Here is a 20,911-nt window from a genome sequence, read left to right on the forward strand (position 1 = left end):
GAAGCCCCACACGCGTCCGGACACCAGGATTAAAAATTGTCAAATTATATATATATATATATATTTGCTTATTTCGATAATTTTTCTAAAAGTTCAACCGCGAACCGTTAGTGTCGTGCAGCTTGGACAGGTAATGCTCTCCCTCTCTCTCTCTCTCTCTCTCTCTCTCTATATATATATCTCTCTCTCTGTCTGCCTGTCTGCCTGTCTGCCTCTCCAATCTCTTTGCCTCCCCCAGCAACGTCAACAAACAAATACCTGTGAGAGCATAAAGCAACGACCCTCGAAGAAGAGTGCAAGCTAATTCGAGGATCCTTGCTTTCTGCCCTCACAGGTATTTGTTGCTCTCATAAGTACGTGTTTCTCTGGGCACTGCGTAATCCCGCTAGGGTAAGGGCTGCCGTCTAGTACCTCTGCGTTTTACTTCATATTTGAGATGGGTTTAGTGTTAAGGCTAAGCTTTCTGATACCTTGCTTTTTGCCATATACCTGTTTATCTTTTAAGCTAGGGTTTTACCGACCCATGGTTTTGCCCTCCTTAAAAGATTTGGGTTTTTTCTAATACATGTGCTGTGCTGTGCTGTGCTGTGTGTGTGTGTGTGTATCTATAAAGCCAGATGAAACAATATATATATATATATATGTGTGTGTGTGTGTGTGTGTAAAAACTATAAACATTAATCTATTAAAGTCCATACATACATATATATATATACATATATAACTATGATGTGTTTCTTTGACTCTGACAGATTGCATTTTCAAGCATCGACTCTGGGACTGCTGCTGTGGAGTGTTTCCGTTAGTCATGGCAGTGCCAGAAGCTGTAGCGGAGGGGGATGAGACGCAGAGCCTGGAGGTGGCATGGTGCCGGCGGAAGATGGAGCTGATCGGGGCAGCTCACGCCTGGATGCCTGAGCATGCCCTCATTGCCAGCGACTTTCTGCACTCTGACCACTCCGGCAGGCTGTTCGCCCACCTCCGCCACTCAGAACGTGGTGGCCACCTCCACCTCGCCTCCACCTTTCCTTCTGAATGGGACCAGGTAGGTCATCGCATCTATGCTCAACTGATTTTCTCATGGGTTTCTGATGATGGAAAAGGAGGGACATTCTTGCTGTTGTTTCACATGTTGTTTTATGTGCAACCAGCTACACACGCTTGGCTGCCTTCCCGCCATGGGGAAGGTTTACTGCCTTACTTCTTTTTGAGATTGTTGGGAGGAAGAACTTGTGGTGTGCATGTGCATATGCAGCGCATGCTTGCGTGCGTGCGTGCGTGTTGTGGGGGTAGAATGGGGAGATGGAAAGCCCCCGGTTGGGATGGACTAACGGTGGAATTCTTTGTGCAATTTTGGGACCAATTAAAAGTGCCGTTGATATATATGATAAATCTTGCATGGGAAAATTGGGAATTGCCTTCTTCCTGGAAAGATGGAATGTTGAAACTCTTTCCTAAAAAGAGCTTGTGTGAGTCTTTTGCAGATTGGAGACCCATCACACTCATGCCGGTGGTATACAAATTGGTTGCAAAAATGCTGGTTAATCGCCTCAAGGACTCTCTCTATACCTGTTTGCATCCGGCCCAATATGGGTTTGTGCCTCGCAGACACATTACGGACAATATTGCGAATGTGTATATTGGCATTAAGTATGCTAAATACACAGAACAAGATGTGCTTTTGATGCAAATAGATATTGAAAAGGCTTTTGACACAATCCAATGAGACTTTGTGGCAGAAACCATGCACGGTATGGGCTTTGGTTGCAAAATGAGAAATATTGTTTATTGGCTTTATCAAGATAGCTAGGCATCGGGCATTATGGATGGAGAACTCACAGAGGCATGGAGCTTAGGCAAATCGGTACGCCAAGGTTGCCCCTTGAGTATATGCCATTGCCACGCATCCACTGCTTTTACATATGGATCACCTTCTTGCCATGCATACTCTGCATGGGCTGGTTTTGCCATAAGGTGATCAACTATGTAGATGATTCCTTCTTTCTGCCTAGAAATCATCCGGATGATCTCAAGTCCGTAAAGGAAGCACTTGACCTCTTCGCATGTGCGGCAGGCCTCAAAGTCAATTTTAGGAAATCCAAACTCTTGCCAATGAAAATTGAAGCTTGGCATGCTTATATATGGCCAGGGCAAATAATTGAGCCTTCACAGATTGTGCGTCATTTGGGATATCCGGAACTAAACTAAAAAAATATTTTGGACCACTAACCCAAGAGATGCTTCTGCAAGAACATCTCTTAAAACAACAAAATAGCTTACAAAAGAAAAAAACCAGCAAGCATAAGAAGAGGCTAAGGCTAGGGAGGCCAAAGCCAAACAATTAATGCACAAAAGACTGATACATGTCAACATGGCATGTGTGACCCTTTTGGACGAAGGGGAACTGAATATTGAACTAGCGACTCAAGGTGGGATTGACTGTAGCTAAGAGCCATGCAATAAGTATTGCAATAATCGATATAGGGTCAAGTCATAATTTGATCGCTTATGAGACTTGGGTAGCATTAGATAAAACAAATCTTGAACCCACTGATGCACAAGTTCATAGTGTTCATTTACCAACCACAAAAGCCAAAGGGTATTTTAATGTTAATATTTCCATCAGAAATAATTCCTTGGTCGTCTCGGAAAGGTGTTTGTCATGCCTACAGGCTCCATGGAAAAAGAGATGGTTTGGTGACTGGACTACTACACACTGGGAGGTTGTGTTTGGTCATTTTGTTGGAAAGATACATGGCTGCCCATACAGCACACACCTTATTCAAGATTGGAAGAAAGTTTTACAGCATGTAACATGGAATGGCCGTGACATGGTGCAAGGGAATTCGCTGAGGGCTGAAAGTATACATTGGACTGCGGCTCGTGCCTGCCCATTGGCTTTCACACAGCCAAGGAAAGCTTTCTTCTTGGCAAAAAAGGGCATAATTGAGATCCATGATGTGGTGGACCGGGTTGGAACCATTAAGTCCTTCCCTATGGCTCGACGTAGTTTTGGATTGGGTATGCATTATAGACCTTTGTGGCATGAGATATATGAGTTGCTATCCGCCTTTGCACCAATACCACCGCTTTGTATGCATGACCACTTGGCTGACTAGAAAGTTTTGGGGGTGCCTTTGGATATTATATCGGCTAAGAATTTATATGTGAGCAACCACCGCCATGGATTATGCATGTATGTAATGATATGTGGCACTTACAAAAACCATTACTATGGTGGAGGAAATGTTTAAGAGGGATCTGGAGGAGCGGTTTGCCATTGAAAGAACGCCTGTTCCTTTGTTTCAGGCTCTCCTTGCGACAGACACTGCATTGTTGTTATGCGAGCCAGGATGTTGATTTGCAGACTTTCTCTCTTTTCTTTGACTTTTTTTGAGGAACTCTAGTATGGGTCCTCCTTGGACTCACCATTGTACTTAGCATATTTCTTCGTGGGTTTTCGCCTCGCACTGAGGTTTCCCACTAGTAATATATCATTACTCAAAAAAAAAAAAGTGTTGTGGGGGTAGAGGCCACAAGGCAGGAGGAAAGGGATGCTGTTTAATTACTTTGGAACCTTATGCATTACACATCCGTTTACCTACTTTCTGGCTCCTTTCTTTGCACTGCTTATTGTTGGGATGTTTCCTCGGACTGGAAGAGGGAGAGGAGGAGAAGCAACAGGGTGGGGGATGTTGCTCCCTCCTCAGATATCACAGAACGATTCTTTTATTTACTTCTAGGTGCCTTTCTTCCCATCCCTTTCCCAAGCCGTACGGATATGGTGCAACTCTTCTAGGGAGTTTTTTTTGGTTTCTTCCTTCAGAGTGCATTGGAGTAGGTGCCCTCTTGCTTAATCATTCTTGTTAAGTGATTAACTTCTAATCCCAACATCTAGTATCAGAGCTATCTAGCCAGTTGCGCCTTTGTCACTTTTGGCCACCCTGTGTCGCCCCCCAGAGGCTGTTGCCCATTGCCCCAGACTCCCAGAGCCTATCGATGCCTGTGCCGCTGCTCCATGGCTTGCGGCTGCCTATTTGCTACACCATTGTCTTTGGAGCTAGTGGCCAGTGAACCACCATCACCCAGTTGTAGGAGTGGTGCCGCCCCTTCCTGGTGGCAGTGCTACAGACAAAGCCACCAACTTCGGCTGCTCTAGTGCCCAACCAACCATGTGCGGCCCTCAGTCTGCTTCCGCCAGCCCATGCCCAAAACCGGCAAGGCTCAGTTTTGCCTAGTCGATTGTTGGTGCTACTCATTCTTCTGTCCCTACCTTTGCACTCTGTGGTCCGCACCCCTTGGTAACTCCACTTCGCTATCATCATTAGTTGTCTGGGATCTTCTTCATTACTGGCAAAACTTTTGATGTATTGGGTTTTTTGCTTTAGGGCTTTCTCTCATAGATATTTTTTGATTAGACATCCATAGGCACGCTAGAACTCGGTGCAAATCTAGGCACTCTTGCATTGGTGCAATTAACTATCTGGAGCATTGTTTAAGCTCACTTAGGTGTAAATCTTGTTTCTGGATGTAAGATGCGATCGCCAAGGTATACCAATCAAATGCCGGTCCTTGTGTGCACAATCCAGTTTTTTTTTCCCTACTTTCTCACGAGCCTGTTAGTGCGCAAAAACTTCCCATTTAGGGGAAGAACTTTCTTGTTTATTGCACATAATTCCGCTTTGGGAAATCTCTTATTGTGAGGATAGCACAAAGAGGATTAGATATATGCCCATTGAGGATAGGCTAGATGGGACTAATTACTATTTGTCGAGCTTTATGTTGAAACGTTTGTTAATAGCGAGAGGCTTATGGGAGATTGTCACTGGCGAGGAACCTCGTCATCCATCCCATCCTCCTCCGGCAACAACAACTGCACAAGGTCATACAGTTTCTTAGGTGGTAGCTAGCGTTTCAGAGGTTACCATTCCTATCGAAGAACAACGTAGGTGGTCTCTAGGGATGTCCAAGCCATGTTTATGATCGCTTTTTCTATGAAATGATCTATCATACCTCATGTCCGATCTTGCAGCTGTGCTAGGGCTGCATGGTAGGTCCTTAAAGCCATGTTCCAGACTCGCAATGAAGGTAGAGTCATGTACTTGATACGGGAGCTAGACAACCTTGATATGCAAGGAGGAGATTCTATGGCAGAGCATCTAACTAAGGTAAAGGACCTGAAAGAATAGCTGTTGAACATCAATGAGATTTTAGGAGACAAAAAGCTGGTCACCACTACTCTTAATTCCTTACCTCCTTTCCATCAAAGCTTTCACACTTCTTTAAATCTTTCCATGACAGATGGAGGCAACCCTTTTTCTTTTGAAGACTTGGTTGGATTACTTCTTTAGGAAGAGCAAACAATGAAGAACAAATTGTGAGGAGATGCTAGTAGAGAACACCAAGCCTACTTCTGCCAAGGGCAAAGGCAAAGTGGACTCGTCCTAGGGTGACACCAACATGTCATGATTGCCCCAAGCTTGGGCACTACATCAAGGAGTGCCGTAAAGTATGCTAAATACATAGAACGAGCTGTGCTTCTGATGCAAATAGATATTTAAAAGGCCTTTGACACAATCCAATGGGACTTTGTGGCAGAAACCATGAGCCATATGGCTTTGGTCGCAAAATGAGGAATATTGTTTACTGGCTTTATCAAGATAGCTGGGCATCACGCGTTGTGGATGGAGAACTCACAGAGGCATGGAGCTTAGGCAAATCAGTATGCCAAGGTTGCCCCTTGAGTGCGTTACTATATGCCATTGCCACACATCCACTGCTTTTACATATGGATCACTTTCTCGCCACGCATACTTTGCATGGGCTGATTTTGCCATCAGGTGAACAATTTGTGGGAGAGGCATATGGAGATGATTCCTTCTTTCTACCTAGAAATGATCCGGATGATCTCAAGTCCGTAATGGAAGCACTTGACCTCTTCGCATGTGCGGCAGGCCTCAAAGTCAATTTTAGGAAATCCAAACTCTTGGCAATGAAAATTGAAGCTTGACATGCTTGTATATGGCGAGGGAAAATAATTGAGCCTTCATAGATTGTGCATCATTTGGGATATTCGTGTGTGAAAATGGCATTTTATCCAGCCCTAAAAAGGGGATTATTCTGGATTTATTAGATTTTATTCATCTTTTTTGTGTCTTGCTGCTAGCCGACTGCCCTTTCACTGGACCGACTAGTAGCCTCCCTTACTATATATAGCATAGCCTCTTCATTCAGCATCTTGTACCACTTCATAGACATATCTGGAACCACACCTGCTGGTTGTTGCTGCTGCTGGGGCCTGCACTGCATCTTGTGTGAAAACATGCCTAAACTTGCCATTTTATCCAGCCCAAAAGGGTTATTTTTTGGCATTTTACTTGTCTTTGCTGCTGGCTGACAGCTTACCCTGACCAACCAGCAGTCCTGCAGCATATATAAGAAACTGAACATTATTCACAACAGAGAAGATCATAATTCCGAGTCTTGCTGCAGCCGGTGCTCCTTGATCTTCAGGCATTGCATCGTTACCTTTTGCTGTTACTGGTGTTTTCGCATCTACAGGCTGCGCATCCTCTCCTGCTGCTGCTATAAGCTGAGCATCCTCTGCTGCTGTTGCTATAGGCTGAGTATCCTCTTCTATCTGCGTTTTTACCTACAGCTATTGTTCTGCAGCAGCCTTCGTCTACTTCACTTCAGTGTTTCTTAGGAGCAGATCTGCAGTAGCTTTTCGCCTACAGTATATCAGCGTTTTATCTACAACACATGGGACAGAAGCCCTCTCTGCTACAGTAGAGCTTTCCAACAATTTTACTTCAGTATCTACTACCTCGGGATCGCGGCCCTCTCCGCCCTCATTCATCATCACTGGGACGGCAGCCCTCTCTGCTCCTTTACCTTGACATCGGGACGGCAGCCCTCTCTGCTTATTTCTTCAGGACAGCAGTCTACCATCTCAGCCTTGGATTGTGGCCTTCTCCACCCTGTGTATTATCACGGGACAGCAGCCCTCTCTGCTCCTCAGAGTCTCACACTAAGCTCTTGTACTGGATTTCATCATATATACACTCACTCATTTCATGCTGTGTTGGTTTGCTCTGATCTCTCATTCATTTCCCTCAAATGGTATCAGAGCTATCATGAGCAAAAGGATTGAAGACCTTGAGAGCATACAGCATGGATTGTCTACCCACGATTCCGGAGGACTAGCCTTTCTTACCAGATGTTGATTCTCCTTATTCAAATATAGATCACACAAAGGATGGGACTTCTTATTCACTGGAGAGCCCCGTTGGAGGTCTTTCATTGGGAGACGACCAGCCCATTTACACCTACTCACCTTCTACACCCTTGGCATCTCGTCTTTCTTCTCCGAGCTTATCAAACTTCACTTCCAGAGGAGGATACATGCCTACAGCAATGTGCCAGTACTGGACCCAGGTATCTAGCCTCATCTGGAGCTTATTAGACTTCACTTCCAGAGGAGGATACATGCCTACAGCAATGTGCCAGTACTGGACCCAGGTATCTAGCCTCATCTGGAGAGCCTTGCTGCTTTGTCTAGGCAACAGCCTGGACTTCGGTATGGGATTTTTTCTCAGGAAGGACAGGTACCTCCTCGGTCGCTCAAAGATCCATTGTCATCAACCCTGTCGGTGACCGCGTCAGGTTTGTATGTGCCTTTGAGCACTTATGTTCCTAATTCTACCTAGGTGTCTTTTTCTGTAGCACAGGTTCAACATATGGTACCATCAACTACCCTCGATCCCTCGAATAATGTGAACCCAAATCGAGGAGGCTCTAGGAGCACAATTCACTCCCAGATTTCTGGTGTTCAAGGAGGTAACACTGTTTTCTCTTCTGGTTCACCTTCTGTTCCTGCTCCTAATGTGTTTTGGAATACTGCTCAACCTCAAGCACAAAAACCTCCCACCCAACCCATGTCTTTTCCTACTAGTGTTGGCGTGCAGCCATTACCGGCTGCACCCTCATTGGGTCATGCATATGGGTTTTACCCAACACAGGTATCTATCAGCACTATGCCTTCTGGCACTGTAGTGCCACCCAACATTCCGGGGTATCAGGTTGTTTACCAACCCATCTCTAGCACTACTCCTTTTCCTTCTTATGTGCCCACTCAAGGCTTTGTGCCTCAGCCAGGTATTCCACCTGTGCCGAGTGCCCAACCTTATATTCCATCTTATGGAGTACCCTTGCTAGGTCCTACACCTATGCCTGGTATTAGTGGATTTTCTGGAGTTCCTCCTCACTCTTTCCTCTTCATGATCCTCTTCAACCTCTTTCCAAGTTCTCTCATAGTCCCCTTTTGGCCTGAGAGTGTGTGTATGAAAACATGCCTAAACCTGCCATTTTACCCAGCCCAAAAGGGCATTTTTTTGGCATTTTACTTGTCTTTGCTGCCGGCCGACAGCTTACCCTGCCCGACCAGCAATCCTACAGCTTATATAAGAAACTCAACATTATTCACAACAGAGAGAACATCATAACCCCGAGTCTTGCTGCGGTCCTCCTCCATCTTCAGGCAGTGCATCGTTACCTTCTGCTGCTGCTGGTGTTTTAAAAAAGAGAGTGTGTGTGTGTGTGCACAAAATTGTTTGTGGGTTCACCTCGCAATGAGGTTTCCCATTGGTAATATAAGAATTACTAATATGTGTGTGTGCGCAGAAAATTGCCATAATCATCTGCATTTCTTAGTGTTGGACTTCATGAGCATTTCTTTGTGTTGGTGAAGTGCTAGCCAAGTGTTTACACTAGGTCACAGGGTTGGAGTTGTCGTTTTCATTTAGCCATATTTTTTTAACTTGAAGTACAGCTGTAACACTTCTTTCTTCTTCATAATACAGAACAATAGTTTAGGGATCTTGTGTGCGTCACTGCGTTGTATGTGTGATCCCGCAGCACTCTTTTCCCCTAGAGTGTTTTAAAAGGGCGGATGTGGCAGAGAAGGGAAGGAATGTTTAGCTACTTTGCAGCTCCAGAGAGCACAATGAGAGTCTTTTATCTATTTCTAGCTGCCATTTTCTGCACTGGTTGCCATGAGGAAGGTTCAGTGTCTTTTCCTTCCAGGGAAAGCAAGGCAGAGAGGGAGAGGGTAGGGGCACGCTGAGCAAAGGCAGGATGCTTCGTTTCTACCTTGAAACTTCAGACATCCCTTCCATTTACCACCATTTTTATCCCTTACCCAATTTCACTTTGAGTAGTTAGGGTTGGATTGACGTCCAGCTGCCTCCAAAAGTTTTGGAATCCCTCTTCAAATGTGATGCAAGCTGTCTCAGTTCTCATTTTCTGTCTATACTGCAGGTCCTTGTGATGGTACGGGATACAAATAAAAAGATTAATGCAGATAACATCCATGAGTTGGTCCAATGCGAAGTGGTGAAGGGCAGCCCTGGGGAGTGCATGCTGCGTCTAATGCAGGTTATTGGATACTGATATTTCCATCTACACACTCTGTGTTTCGGTAAAGAACCTGTCGGAGACTTGAAGTTGGGCATGTTTTTCTTTTCACTTCAAAATTTTTAGATCATCATGCAATGCTTTTTTCTTCTTGAATTGAAACTTCCGTTGTGTGAATAGATACTTTATCTGCCTGTCATGCTGGACGATAGAAGCGGGCAAGTAAATACAACAAAAGACTTTATTGAGGAGCTGGATAGATTTATGGCCAGCTTAACTGAATCACTTTCTTGCACAAAAGGGCAAACTTTGTTGTACGTTCCACCTGTGAAACTGGATCGAGATCTTGGACACCAGTCTAGCGATAAATATCTAACACAACGGCTCGAATCCGTTGTCATACGATGGACACGTCAGATCAAAGAGGTTTCTTTTTTAATCTTTGGTATCAATTTCTCTGCATTTCTTTGATATGCAACAACCGATGGATGCTATATTTCTCTCCATCATATTACCCTATGAATTTAAAAGGTTGTGCGAGGGCAAGACCGAATTATGGACATGGAAGCGTCTGGGCCTCTCGAAGAGGTTGAGTTCTGGCGACAAAGAAGCTTAGATTTGGGTGGAATAGGCAAACAAATCAACAATCCGGTAATAGCACAAAGCCTTTAGACCCCATCGTCAAACTGAAGTGATCGTACGTAGGCTTGTCAAATAATTTGTTTTCTATACAGGAAATCGCGTCCATCCTGGTATTCCTAGAGCAAATGAAATCTCCATACCTGCAGCCCTTCTTAAGTTTATCGAATAGGATCGATTATGAAGCACTTGTTGCAGCAGAGAATCTGAAATTTTTGACAGTCTTAGAGCATCCTTGCAAAGAGTTAGGCACAGCAAGGCTTTGTGAGATTCCCATTGTTCTCCCAGTGCTTCTTCAACGCATTCGCATGATTTGGCAAATCAGTCCTTTCTATAATACTAGTGAGAAGATCACTGGATTGTTGTGTAAAGTATGTACGCCAACTTCCCCTCATACTTACTAACTTTTCCCCCTATCTTATACAGTTTTGATATTCTGAATATGATGGCGTTTCTGTACAGGTTAGCAATGAGATCATCCATAGATGTAGTGCAGGGATTCCTCTACTGGAGATTTTTGAAGGTGATGTAGAGAAGTGCAAACTGGCGTTAGAAGAGAGCATTCAGGCTTGTGAGGCTTGGAAACGCCTGTACACTGCTATGATGGAAGTGTACGTGGCTCCAGGTCTGCAAATGCTGCAAGAAGCCGTTGAGCATCCACATATGGCAGAACTGGGAAGCAGGAGCATTTTTGCACCCGTAGAGTCGTTTCTGCAAAGATGCCAAGATATTCTTGAGGTGAAGATACTTATGTTTGTGTGTTCCTATAAGGGATTCTGGTCTGGTTTTTCTTGTGGATTGGTAGTGTCATGGGCTAACATACAGGTTTACACTTGCAGGTTTGCGACTCTCAAATTCAGTTCTCAAAGAAGTTAGAGCTTCCTGTGTTTGGAGGTACAAGGGGCACAGAGATAACCAAGTCTCTTATGGAGATGCAAGACACATTTCAAAAGCTTGTATCTGTTTTGAAGTCTCTTCCTTACAGCTTGCTTGATGTGAAGGCCACGAGATGGCACGATGACTATAATCGATTCAAGGATGGAGTAAAGGATCTTGAGGTTGGACTCTGTGATGTTGTAACTTGAAGTCTTTTGGATAACATTGCAGTCCAAGCAGCATCGACATATTATTGAATCAATGGTGCATGAAAAGCAATCAATAAGGCCTGCCTCTTCCCCTTGGTTCGGATTGCTCCTAATCCGGGTTCAAGTCGGCCTTTTTCTTCGATTAGCATCATGGCTAATCATTCTCCCTCGGCCGGGCGAACCATTGTTTTTTCCGAAGCCGAGCTCGCGGTCCTCTACGCCAAAATAGAGAGAGTCCAAAACGACCCTCATTGCCAGAATCTTTGGATCTCACCCGTCCTGTCTCCAGGCTCGGGATTGGGTCCTGGCGGCTCTGCCCTCCGACCTCGCTCCACACTTTCGAGATGTCAGGTTGCTTGGAAGAGGTTTCTTCCAAGTGGATTTTGATTTTGAGGACGCAGCCTCAGAGGTTTTGAAGGGCAGCCCTTTGCCATTGGGCCCGAGGAAGATATTCTTTCTTTCCTACTCCAGCTATTTTGACCGTGTTGAGGAAGACCGGAACCGTTTCCCGATTACTCTCAGATTCCCAGGTCTTCCTCGCGCATATTGGCCTATGTTAGAGGCCATTGGGTCTGCCTTTGGGCTCTGGTCCTTCAAGTGCCCCCCCTCCACGCCTTGTCGACATCTTCTGCCCAGGTGGTCATTGCCTCGGCGGATGCTGTCCCCAGGGTCATGGTTCTTGCCCCTGACATTGAGCTCTTTGAGGATTATGTTTTGCTTCCGGGTCCTTGTGGCCCTTTGAAGCAACGTATGGAGATTGCAGGTAAACCCGACCAATGCCGGGTTTGTCACCAACAAGGTCACTTTGCCCTCGGGCTCGAGATCGCAGGAGGCCTCGTAAGCATGCTTCTCAGGTGCCACCTCCCTTGGTTCCTTCCCGTCCTTTAGTCCGCCAGGTGTGGCGAGTTGTCTCTCACGCCCGCCCCCCTCGTGTCGAAGGCCTCCTCGGATTATGTACAGATAGATGATGTTTTTGGTCAGAGGGATGTGTCAGCTGATGCATCTTTGCAGAGAGATGATATCTCTGATCAAGATGATTTTGTTGAGTTCTCTCTACTTGGAGGGGGCGATATGCAGGATGTTCAGCGCAGTGGAGATCATGTATTGCAAGATTTTCAGCATGATGCCATTGCCCTTGATGCCCCGCAAGGCGAACAGGTTTCTCGTACATATGCAGGTACTGTGTAGGGCCTCAGACAAGGGCGTGTCAGTGGACTTTGCCCCATGGATTTTCCCGTCCTCTAGCATTATGAGAGGCGTCCTCAAGCTGCCCATCATCTTCTTAGATCGGGGGTCAAACCCTCTTTGCTTCCATGAGAATCGTCTCATGGAATGTTCAGGGCCTTGGAGGGCTTCCCACCCGTGGTAGGAAGCGCCTTCTGAAGGACCAGCTTCACCCTGTTGTTACAGGAGGGTCTATGGATGTACTTTTGTTGCAGGAACACAAATTGGATAGATCTCAGTGTGGCAAAACTGGTAAAAAACTTTCTGACCACACCTTCTGGTCCTCGGCGGGAGATGGGACTAGAGGGGGTGTTTGCATTTCAGTGGCAGCATCTGTTATGCCTCATGTTATTGGGCACGGTGTTATCATCCCTGCTAGAGCACAGTGGATCTTGATCATGCATGAGGGTCAGAAATTGGGAATTTTGAATATCTATGCACCTAACGTGAGAGGTGAAAGGGTGGCCTTTTGGGACACCATTACAAAATGTCATTCCGCAGGTTGATCATTGGATAGTGGGAGGAGATTTTAATATGGTTGAGCAACGTTCTGACAAGAAGGGTGGACGCGAAGGGGAGCGAACCTCATGGGAGAGGTTCACGCTTTCCTTTTTTTGGCAGGGATTGCTAGACTGAGGATGACTTCCAGAGAAGGCCAAATTCCTTATCTTTCTCTTGGGATAACTGCAAGAGCGGGGATGAGAGCATCTTTGCACGTCTGGACAGGTTTTATGTGGATGATTGATCCTTGGACAGAGGAGGCACTATTGCTATTATGCCTGGCACCACCAAATCCGATCATTGCCCCATCGTTTTGTGTCGTCTCAGGGAGCCTGGGGCTTGCTCGGCCTCTCCCTGTGTCCCTATCCCTGACTCTCTTTATCTAGATGCTGACATCTCCCTTGAGATCATGGAGATCTTGTGACGGTCCTGATCCTCGTCCATAATATTGCGCTAGCTCTTGAGAGGATCAGCCATCATTATCATAGCACTGCCTTGTCCAAGAAGGAGGAGGCTCTGGACAAGGAGAGAGCTATTAGGTGTAGGATTGCTGCTCTTCAGAGGGAACATGAAAAGCATCCACATGCATCTTGGATTACAGACCTCTTGACCACAGTTAGAGTAGAGCTGCAATTAGCCATGGACATGAGGGCTGAGTTCGCCTTTCATGCGAACGAGGCTTTTTGGACTCAGATGGGTGGCAGATGCAACAAAGAGTTTTTTTCAGCACACAAGCCTTCCCATAGCAGCGATTCTGTGAGGTACTTGCAAGATTCAGAGGGTGAGGTTCAGATTGAGCCTGATAAGGTGAGGGGTATTGCTTCAGATTTTTATCGGTCTTTGGTGACTGCAGAGGTGCCCTCTCCTCAGAGAGATGTGGCACGGTAGAAAGTTTGGGAGTGCATGCCCAGGCTCATTACAGATGCTATGTGTTCTTCCCTGGATGCCCCTTTCTCGAAGGATTAATTCCTTCACGCACTGCATGCTCTTTTTCCAGTGGTTCATGCCCAGGGGATGATGGTCTTTCTCCCACCTTCTTTATTCTTTTTTGGGATCATATTGGAGATGCTATCACTGTTGCCCTTTAGGAAATGTGGTTGTCGGGTATGATGCCTCCATACCTCATGGAGGGGTGGATTCACCTTATCCCCAAGAGTGGGGACAAGACTAACGTCAAGCAATGGAGGCCTATCACCCTTCTTGGATCTGCATATAAAATCTTAGCTAAAATATTGAGTATAAGGTTGCAGCCGATTCTCCAAAGGACTATCCATGATACCCAGAATGGGTTTCTCCAAGGAAGGAGTATATTTGATAACATCTTTTCTTTCTGGGAAGCTGTCGAGTGGGCAAAGTCTAGTCAGCAGCCTCTTGCCATTCTTTTGCTTGATTTTGAAAAAGCTTATGACAGAGTGGATTGGGATTTTTTGGAGGGTACTATGGCACACATGGGGTTTTTCCAAAACTGGATTAGAGGGGTGTCCTCCCTATATAGGGAGGCTCATAGCACTGTTTTAGCCTATGGGGGTGCGGTGAGCGTTTTCAGATTTCTCGTTCAGTGAGGTAGGGTTGTCCCCTCGCCCCTTTACTGTACCTCATTGTAGTTGAGGCTATGAGCAGGTTTCTTCGGGCTTCCCCTGGTGTTGTGGGTCTCACGTTGCCTTTATGCACGGAGGAAGACTTTTTGGACTCTGAGTTAGCAGATGATATGGCATTGTTCCTTGAGGCTTCACATGCTTGTTTATGTGCTTTCTGGACAGCCTTGGAGGCCTTCTGTTTGGCAGCAGGAGCTACTATCAATTGGCATAAGTGAGTTTGTTTTTGGATCAGTGATTGTCCTCTTGTAGATTGGGGTACAGATGTTGGTTTTACTTGGATTGAGAGAGGATGCTTTGCCAGATACCTTGGTTGTTAGGTGGGCATTGACATCTCTCCTGCACAACAGTTTGCTCCAGTGCTCTCAAGCATTAAAAGCAAACTTCATCACAGTAGGAGGAAGCTCGACTTGGCCTCTAGAGCTTTGGTGGTTAACCAAGTTTTGCTACCCATGGCTTGGTTTATTGCTTCGTGCTAGATTTTTCATAAGGGCTACATTGGCCAGCTTCATCGCCTTATTCGGAACTTTCTTTGGTCAGGGCTTGATGGAAATGCACACAGCAGGGCTAGAGTTGCTTGGGAGGGGAATTGAATATCATTGACCCTGAGGTGCAATGTAAGGCCGTGCTTTGTAAGCTTGTTGTTAGGGGCTTTCTTCGAGGCACTGAGCTGTGGAAGGACTTTTTCATGCAGCAGATCACGAAGTGTGTCCCTGTTCGTGGGGGTGAATAGACTTTCAGCTCTTGCTTTATTTTTTCGGATGCAGTTCACCGCTAGAATGGGCTGCTTGTCTTCAAGATTTGCCACTTTCACACTTTGTCCCTCTGGCACAGAGGTTAGACAGCTCTTGGGAGATTATTGCTAGCATTTCAGCCTGGAATATATGGAAGGCTAGATACACCGAGGCCATTGAGGGTACTCCCGTTCTTGTTTCTCAGTGTCTTTGCAGGTTTTGGAGTGATATTATTCACACTATTATGGCTACCTGGGCCAGAATCCAGGGATCTTTGAGGGCTGCGGAGAGGAAGCGCAGCCAGTTTATGAGAGAGTGGGACATTGGTATCTTTTTCAGATCCTCTCATTCGGGACCCTATTGGCAGCACAGGGCTCCTGATTGGTTGAGATCTCCATCCTGCTTGGTGTGAAATCTCCATTTTGGTATATTTTTTTAATACTTAATAGAAGTCTCCTTTCTGAAAAAAAAGAAGCAATCAATAAATCCTTTCTTTTTATTCTTATACATGTCTTCTTCCTCCGCATCTGTTGTGCATGAAAAGCAATCAAAAATTCCTTTCTTTTTGTTCTTATGCATGTCTTCTTCCTCTGCATATGTTATTTTTGCGCCCAGGTGATGATGCAAAACATAATCTCTATGGCATTTCGCCATGCAGCCTCTCTGTCTGAGAGTATTGAACTGATGGAGGCGTTCAAGTTGATGGCACGGCGACATCCCATCTGTGTGTGTGTTGAACACATGGGACACCAGGTTACTCCTACCTTGTCTTCAATGAAAAATTTGTATGCGTTCCTAATCTTCTCATAAAGAAAATGACAGGAATCTATGATTATAGAATTCATTTTTATGCCCATTATCATTGTTTCAACCCAACCTTCTGACTAAAGCTAGGATTTACAGGTCTGCTTGTCATTTAGCAATGAGCTAGGTGTTATAAAAAAGCAATTTGATCAACTGCGAAGGCGTCCTTTGATGGATTATTCGTATCCACGTTATGCTGGGTCAGCTATGTGGGCGCTGCAGTTTCAGCGCAGGCTCAAAGCACCAATGCTGCTTCTAATGAAGGCCGCACCTTACTTGCTCGAAATTGCAGAAGGTTCCGAACTTTCAGCTCAATATAATCAGATAATCTCATCTATTGAGCAGGTGAGACCTTTGATTATTCTAGTTATGAGGAAAAAATACAGATCCTTGGATTGGCATAACCTCATTGACTAAAACGATGCTATATTTTAAATATTGTAATGCTTTCAGTAACTTGATTATTTTTTACAACATTGGAATCTCTTCCGCTGTTGCGTGTTTTGTTTGTCAGTTTATTCGGAACCAGCACATGGAGTGGGGAAACAATATAGATCCTTATGCTATGAAAAAGCTGGAAAAGAGCCTCCTTGATGATGGCGGTAATGGATTCTACTTTTTAAAGTTTGACCAATCATTTCTTGGTCTGTTCTATGAGGTATGCACACTGATATTATTATTACTTATTTGAAAAATTTCAGAAAATGAGTGTTAAGATGTATATTGATGCCTCATAATCTATCTTTAGCTCTGCAAAGTTCAAAGAAACCTTCTGAATGGAATTGTGTATTGCCAAACTTGCCACATGCAATTTGTCATGCATATCCTAATGAATGGAATTGCCAAACTTTCTGAATGGAATTTTGTATTGCCACATGCAATTTATCATGCATATCCTAATGAATGGAATTGCCAAACTTTCTGAATGGATTTTGTATTGCCAAACTATTTCCTACAGTTTTCTGCAATCTTCTCTTGTGTTCCGACTTGTTCTTCAGCATATAGTTCTTTTAGTTCTTTGAAGTCTGTGATATTTGTCGGTTGCACATGTGTGCGGATGGGCATTGACAGAGCTAGACACTCTCTATCTGACTATCTTGCCATGTCGGATTAGCCATCAACACTTTTGGCAATCTTGCTGGGGAAATTAATGGCCAAAAATTCTGGGGAATCGCCAGTGCTATTGAGAATTGTTGTTGAGAAACAAGCATCACAGAAAGGACAAGCACATTCTGAAAAACATTTAGGCATTATCTATAAGTCATGTAGTTCAGTGGAGAAGGAGTGAGCATCATTACAAAAAAAAGCTGAAAAAAATGGTGAAAACCTGCCTTAGAACGAATGGATCTTGTCGTAAAGATGCCCGATGAAACATCAGCAAGATCCATGGGAGTCTTGGAACGGCTCAAAATGAATATTTTTTTGTTTTGATATCATCACACATTCGTAGTGGTGAATTTCTTGCACCAATTAGATTTGTATGCCATACTTGGCAGACCTTTCATGAGGGAGGCTAGGTGGTGCATGATTGGGCCTTAGACCAAGTCTACTTACGGAAAGACACCCCAGTTCTGAAGATAGACCTACAAACATGGAAGACTCATCCAATAAATTTATCATGCATATCCTAATGAATGTGTCAGAAATCAATGCTTCACCCTCACCATCTTGTGCCGAGGTTCCAGCTTGCTCATGGTTGTAAGGCCCTTTTTTTAAAAGGAGAATCCATGCTTTCTTTTTTTTCGAGAAAGGAGACTTCTATTAAGTATGAAATTTTTTTACAAAATGGAGATTTCACACCAAGTAAGGTGGAGAACTCAATCAATCAGGAGCCCTGTGCTGCCACTAGGGTCCCGAATGAGAGGACGTGAAAAAGATACCAATGTCCCACTCTCTCATAAACTGGCCGTGCTTCCTCTCCGCAACCCTCGAAGATCCCTGGATTTTGGCCCAGGTAGCCATGATGGTGTGAATAATATCACTCCAAATCCTGCAAAGACACTGAGAAACAAGAACGGGAGTACCCTCAATGGCCTTGGTGCATCTAGCCTTCCAGATATTCCAGGCTGAAATGCTAGCAATAATCTCCCAAGAGCTATCTAACCTCTGTGCCGGAGGGACAAAGTGTGAAAGTGGCAAATCCTGAAGACAACACTGCCGAGCAACTCCTTGCCTAACCATAATGGCCAAGCTCCTGTCAGTCCCCTCGAATCTCAGCTGAGGCCCAGACTGTGTCAACCAAAAGAAATGATAGCATCCCTCTTAATCCTACCAAAGAGGTGTGCAATCGCAGACCAAACCCTCTGTGCTTCCTTGCATTCCCATAAACAATGGTAAACTGACTCCGAAACTCCTGCACATCTAGGGCATGCTGGGCAAGCACCAGTAAACAGACCTCCACTGATTGGTGGCCAGACCACCATGAAGAGAAACCCAGCTAAAGGAGGAAATCTGTGGCTTCCTATATGAATGCCACAATCTCCGCCAAAAAACCCTCTGAATGTCAGTCGAAATGCCGTAAGATTCCCAATGGGGTCTAAGAGTGGGGACACTCTCAATGTGTCCCAAGATAAGATGTCTGGCATTCCGCACCGTATAACTAAAAAAAGGCATGCTTTTCAAAGGGTTACAAGCATCCTTCCACACCAACTCACCGGGGTCCCAATGCAAATGTCTGATAGGGCAGCCACAAAACAACCAAAGGCTAACACTCTCTGTGATCATCCTTGGGGGGGGGGGGGGGGGTCAACAAAGACGTGCTTCTCTAACCTGCCAACAACTCTGACTGGACGAATCTGGGGGCCCTCAATAAGGTCCTGCACGTCACATCTCTCCAGCTGCCATCCATCCTGTACAGAAAAAGAGACCGGTACATCATCCTCCCTAGGCAAGGGGAGACCCATAACCTGAAGAGGAACACCTGTTCCAGAAAAAACCCCAAGCCAAGAATGATGACGGCCTTCCAACAAGAAAAATCCAATAATCCAGTGGTTGGGAATGGCTACATCAATCTGTGCAATCCTCCGGCTAGAGCCTCTCAAATGCTGCATGAAATCCAATCTCTGTACCTCGGTGAGGCTGTGAAACCTCTTCCAAGCCAGCACTGTGGGGCATAGGATCTCCCAACCAGCCCAAAGAATATGCATAGCTGCCCCAAGAGGCCTACCATGCACATCTAGGATCAAATCATTCCACAGAATGGGCTGCCGGTTAACTTCCTCCGCTGAACGCGGGGGGATGTGCAGCAAAAAACTCCTCAGGCAGTCCTAGGCCCGTAGGAGGGAGCTAACCAGGGGGATGAAGGGGAGCGGTGAACTGCATCCGAAAAAATAAAGCGTGAGTTGAGAGTCCAGTCACCTCCGCGAACAGGGACACACTTCGTGATCTGCTGCATGAGAAAGTCCTTCCACGGCTCAGTGCCTAGAAGAAAGTCCCTAACAACTAGCTTACAAAGCAAAGCCTTACATTGCACCTCAGGGTTAATGATATTTAATCCCCCTTCCTGCTTAGGCCTGATAATGGTTTCCCAAGCAACTCTAGCCCTGGTGTGTGCATTTCCATCAAGCCCTGACCAAAGAAAGTTCTGAATAAGGCGACGAAGCTGGCCAATGCAGCCCTTATGAAAAGTCCAGCACGAAGTGATAAACCAAGTTGTGGCTAGCAAAACTTGGTTAACCACCAAAGCTCTAGAGGCCAAGTTGAGCTTCCTCCTACTCCAGTGATGAAGTTTGCTTTTAATGCTTAAGAGCACTAGAACAAACTGTTGTGTAGGGGAGATGTCAATGCCCACCTGACAACCAAGGTATCTGGCAAAGTATCCTCTCTCAATCCAAGTAAAACCAACATCTGTACCCCAATCTGCAAGAGGACAATCACTGACCCAAAAACCAACTGACTTATGCCAATTGATAGTAGCTCCTGCTGCCAAACAAAAGGCCTCCAAGGCTGTCCGGAAAGAACATAAACAAGCATGTGAAGCCTCAAGGAACAACGTTGTATCATCTGCTGCTCATAGCCTCAGCTACAATGAGGTACATAAAGGGGCGAGGGGACAACCCTGCCTCACTGAATGGGAAGTTTGTAAACGCTCACCGCGCCCCCCACAGGCTAAAACAGTGCTATAAGACACCCCTCTGATCCAATTTTGGGAAAACCCCATGTGTGCCATAGTGCCCTCCAAAAAATCCCAATCCACTCTGTCATATGCTTTTTCAAAATCAAGCAAGAGAATGGCAAGAGGCTGTTGACTAGACTTTGCCCACTCGACAGCTTCCTAGAAAGAAAAAATGTTATCAAATATACTCCTTCCTTGGAGGAAACCATTCTGGGTATCATGGATAGTCCTTTGGAGAATCGGCTACAACGTTATACTCAAGGCTCTAGCTAAAATTTTATATGCAGATCCAAGGAGGGTTATGGGCCTCCATTGCTTGATGTCAGTCTTGTCCCCACTCTTGGGGATAAGGTGAATCAGCCCCTCCGTGAGGTATGGAGGCATCATACCCGACAACCACATTTCCTGAAGGGCAACAGTGATAGCATCTCCAATATGATCCCATAAAAGAATAAAGAAGGCGGGAGAAAGACCATCATCCCTTGGGCATGAACCACTGGAAAGAGCATGCAGTGCGTGAAGGAATTCATCCTTCGAGAAAGGGGCATTCAGGGAAGAACACATAGCATCTGTAATGAGCCTGGGCATGCACTCCCAAACTTTCTGCCGTGCCACATCTCTCTGAGGAGAGGGCATCTCTCCAGTCACCAAAGACCGATAAAATTCTGAAGCAATACCCCTTACCTTATCAGGTTCAATCTGAACCTCACCCTGTGAGTCCTGAGAGTACCTCAGAATCCTTGCTATGGGAAGGCCTGTGTGCTGAAAAAACTCTTTGTTGCATCTGCCACCCATATGAGT

The 20,911-nt window shown here is 45.4% G+C and overlaps 1 protein-coding gene across 1 annotated transcript in view; it reads left to right on the top strand.

The window, feature by feature from the left end:
* Positions 1 to 755: 755 nt before the first annotated feature.
* Positions 756 to 20,911, top strand: part of LOC147614793 (dynein-1-beta heavy chain, flagellar inner arm I1 complex-like) — a 245,393-nt gene continuing 225,237 nt past the window's right edge. Inside the window, exons 1-10 of the mRNA XM_086780141.1 lie at positions 756 to 1,045; positions 9,319 to 9,435; positions 9,595 to 9,840; positions 9,946 to 10,065; positions 10,149 to 10,424; positions 10,516 to 10,791; positions 10,893 to 11,111; positions 15,808 to 15,945; positions 16,096 to 16,341; positions 16,511 to 16,654. Coding sequence (XP_086636267.1) covers positions 809 to 1,045; positions 9,319 to 9,435; positions 9,595 to 9,840; positions 9,946 to 10,065; positions 10,149 to 10,424; positions 10,516 to 10,791; positions 10,893 to 11,111; positions 15,808 to 15,945; positions 16,096 to 16,341; positions 16,511 to 16,654 — 2,019 coding nt within the window. The 5' untranslated portion in view covers positions 756 to 808. The remainder of the gene's footprint in view (positions 1,046 to 9,318; positions 9,436 to 9,594; positions 9,841 to 9,945; positions 10,066 to 10,148; positions 10,425 to 10,515; positions 10,792 to 10,892; positions 11,112 to 15,807; positions 15,946 to 16,095; positions 16,342 to 16,510; positions 16,655 to 20,911) is intronic.

This window comes from Cibotium barometz, chromosome 41 (genome assembly GCF_041138505.1).
Source record: "Cibotium barometz isolate CiBa-2024 chromosome 41, ASM4113850v1, whole genome shotgun sequence".
Taxonomy (NCBI): domain Eukaryota; kingdom Viridiplantae; phylum Streptophyta; class Polypodiopsida; order Cyatheales; family Cibotiaceae; genus Cibotium; species Cibotium barometz.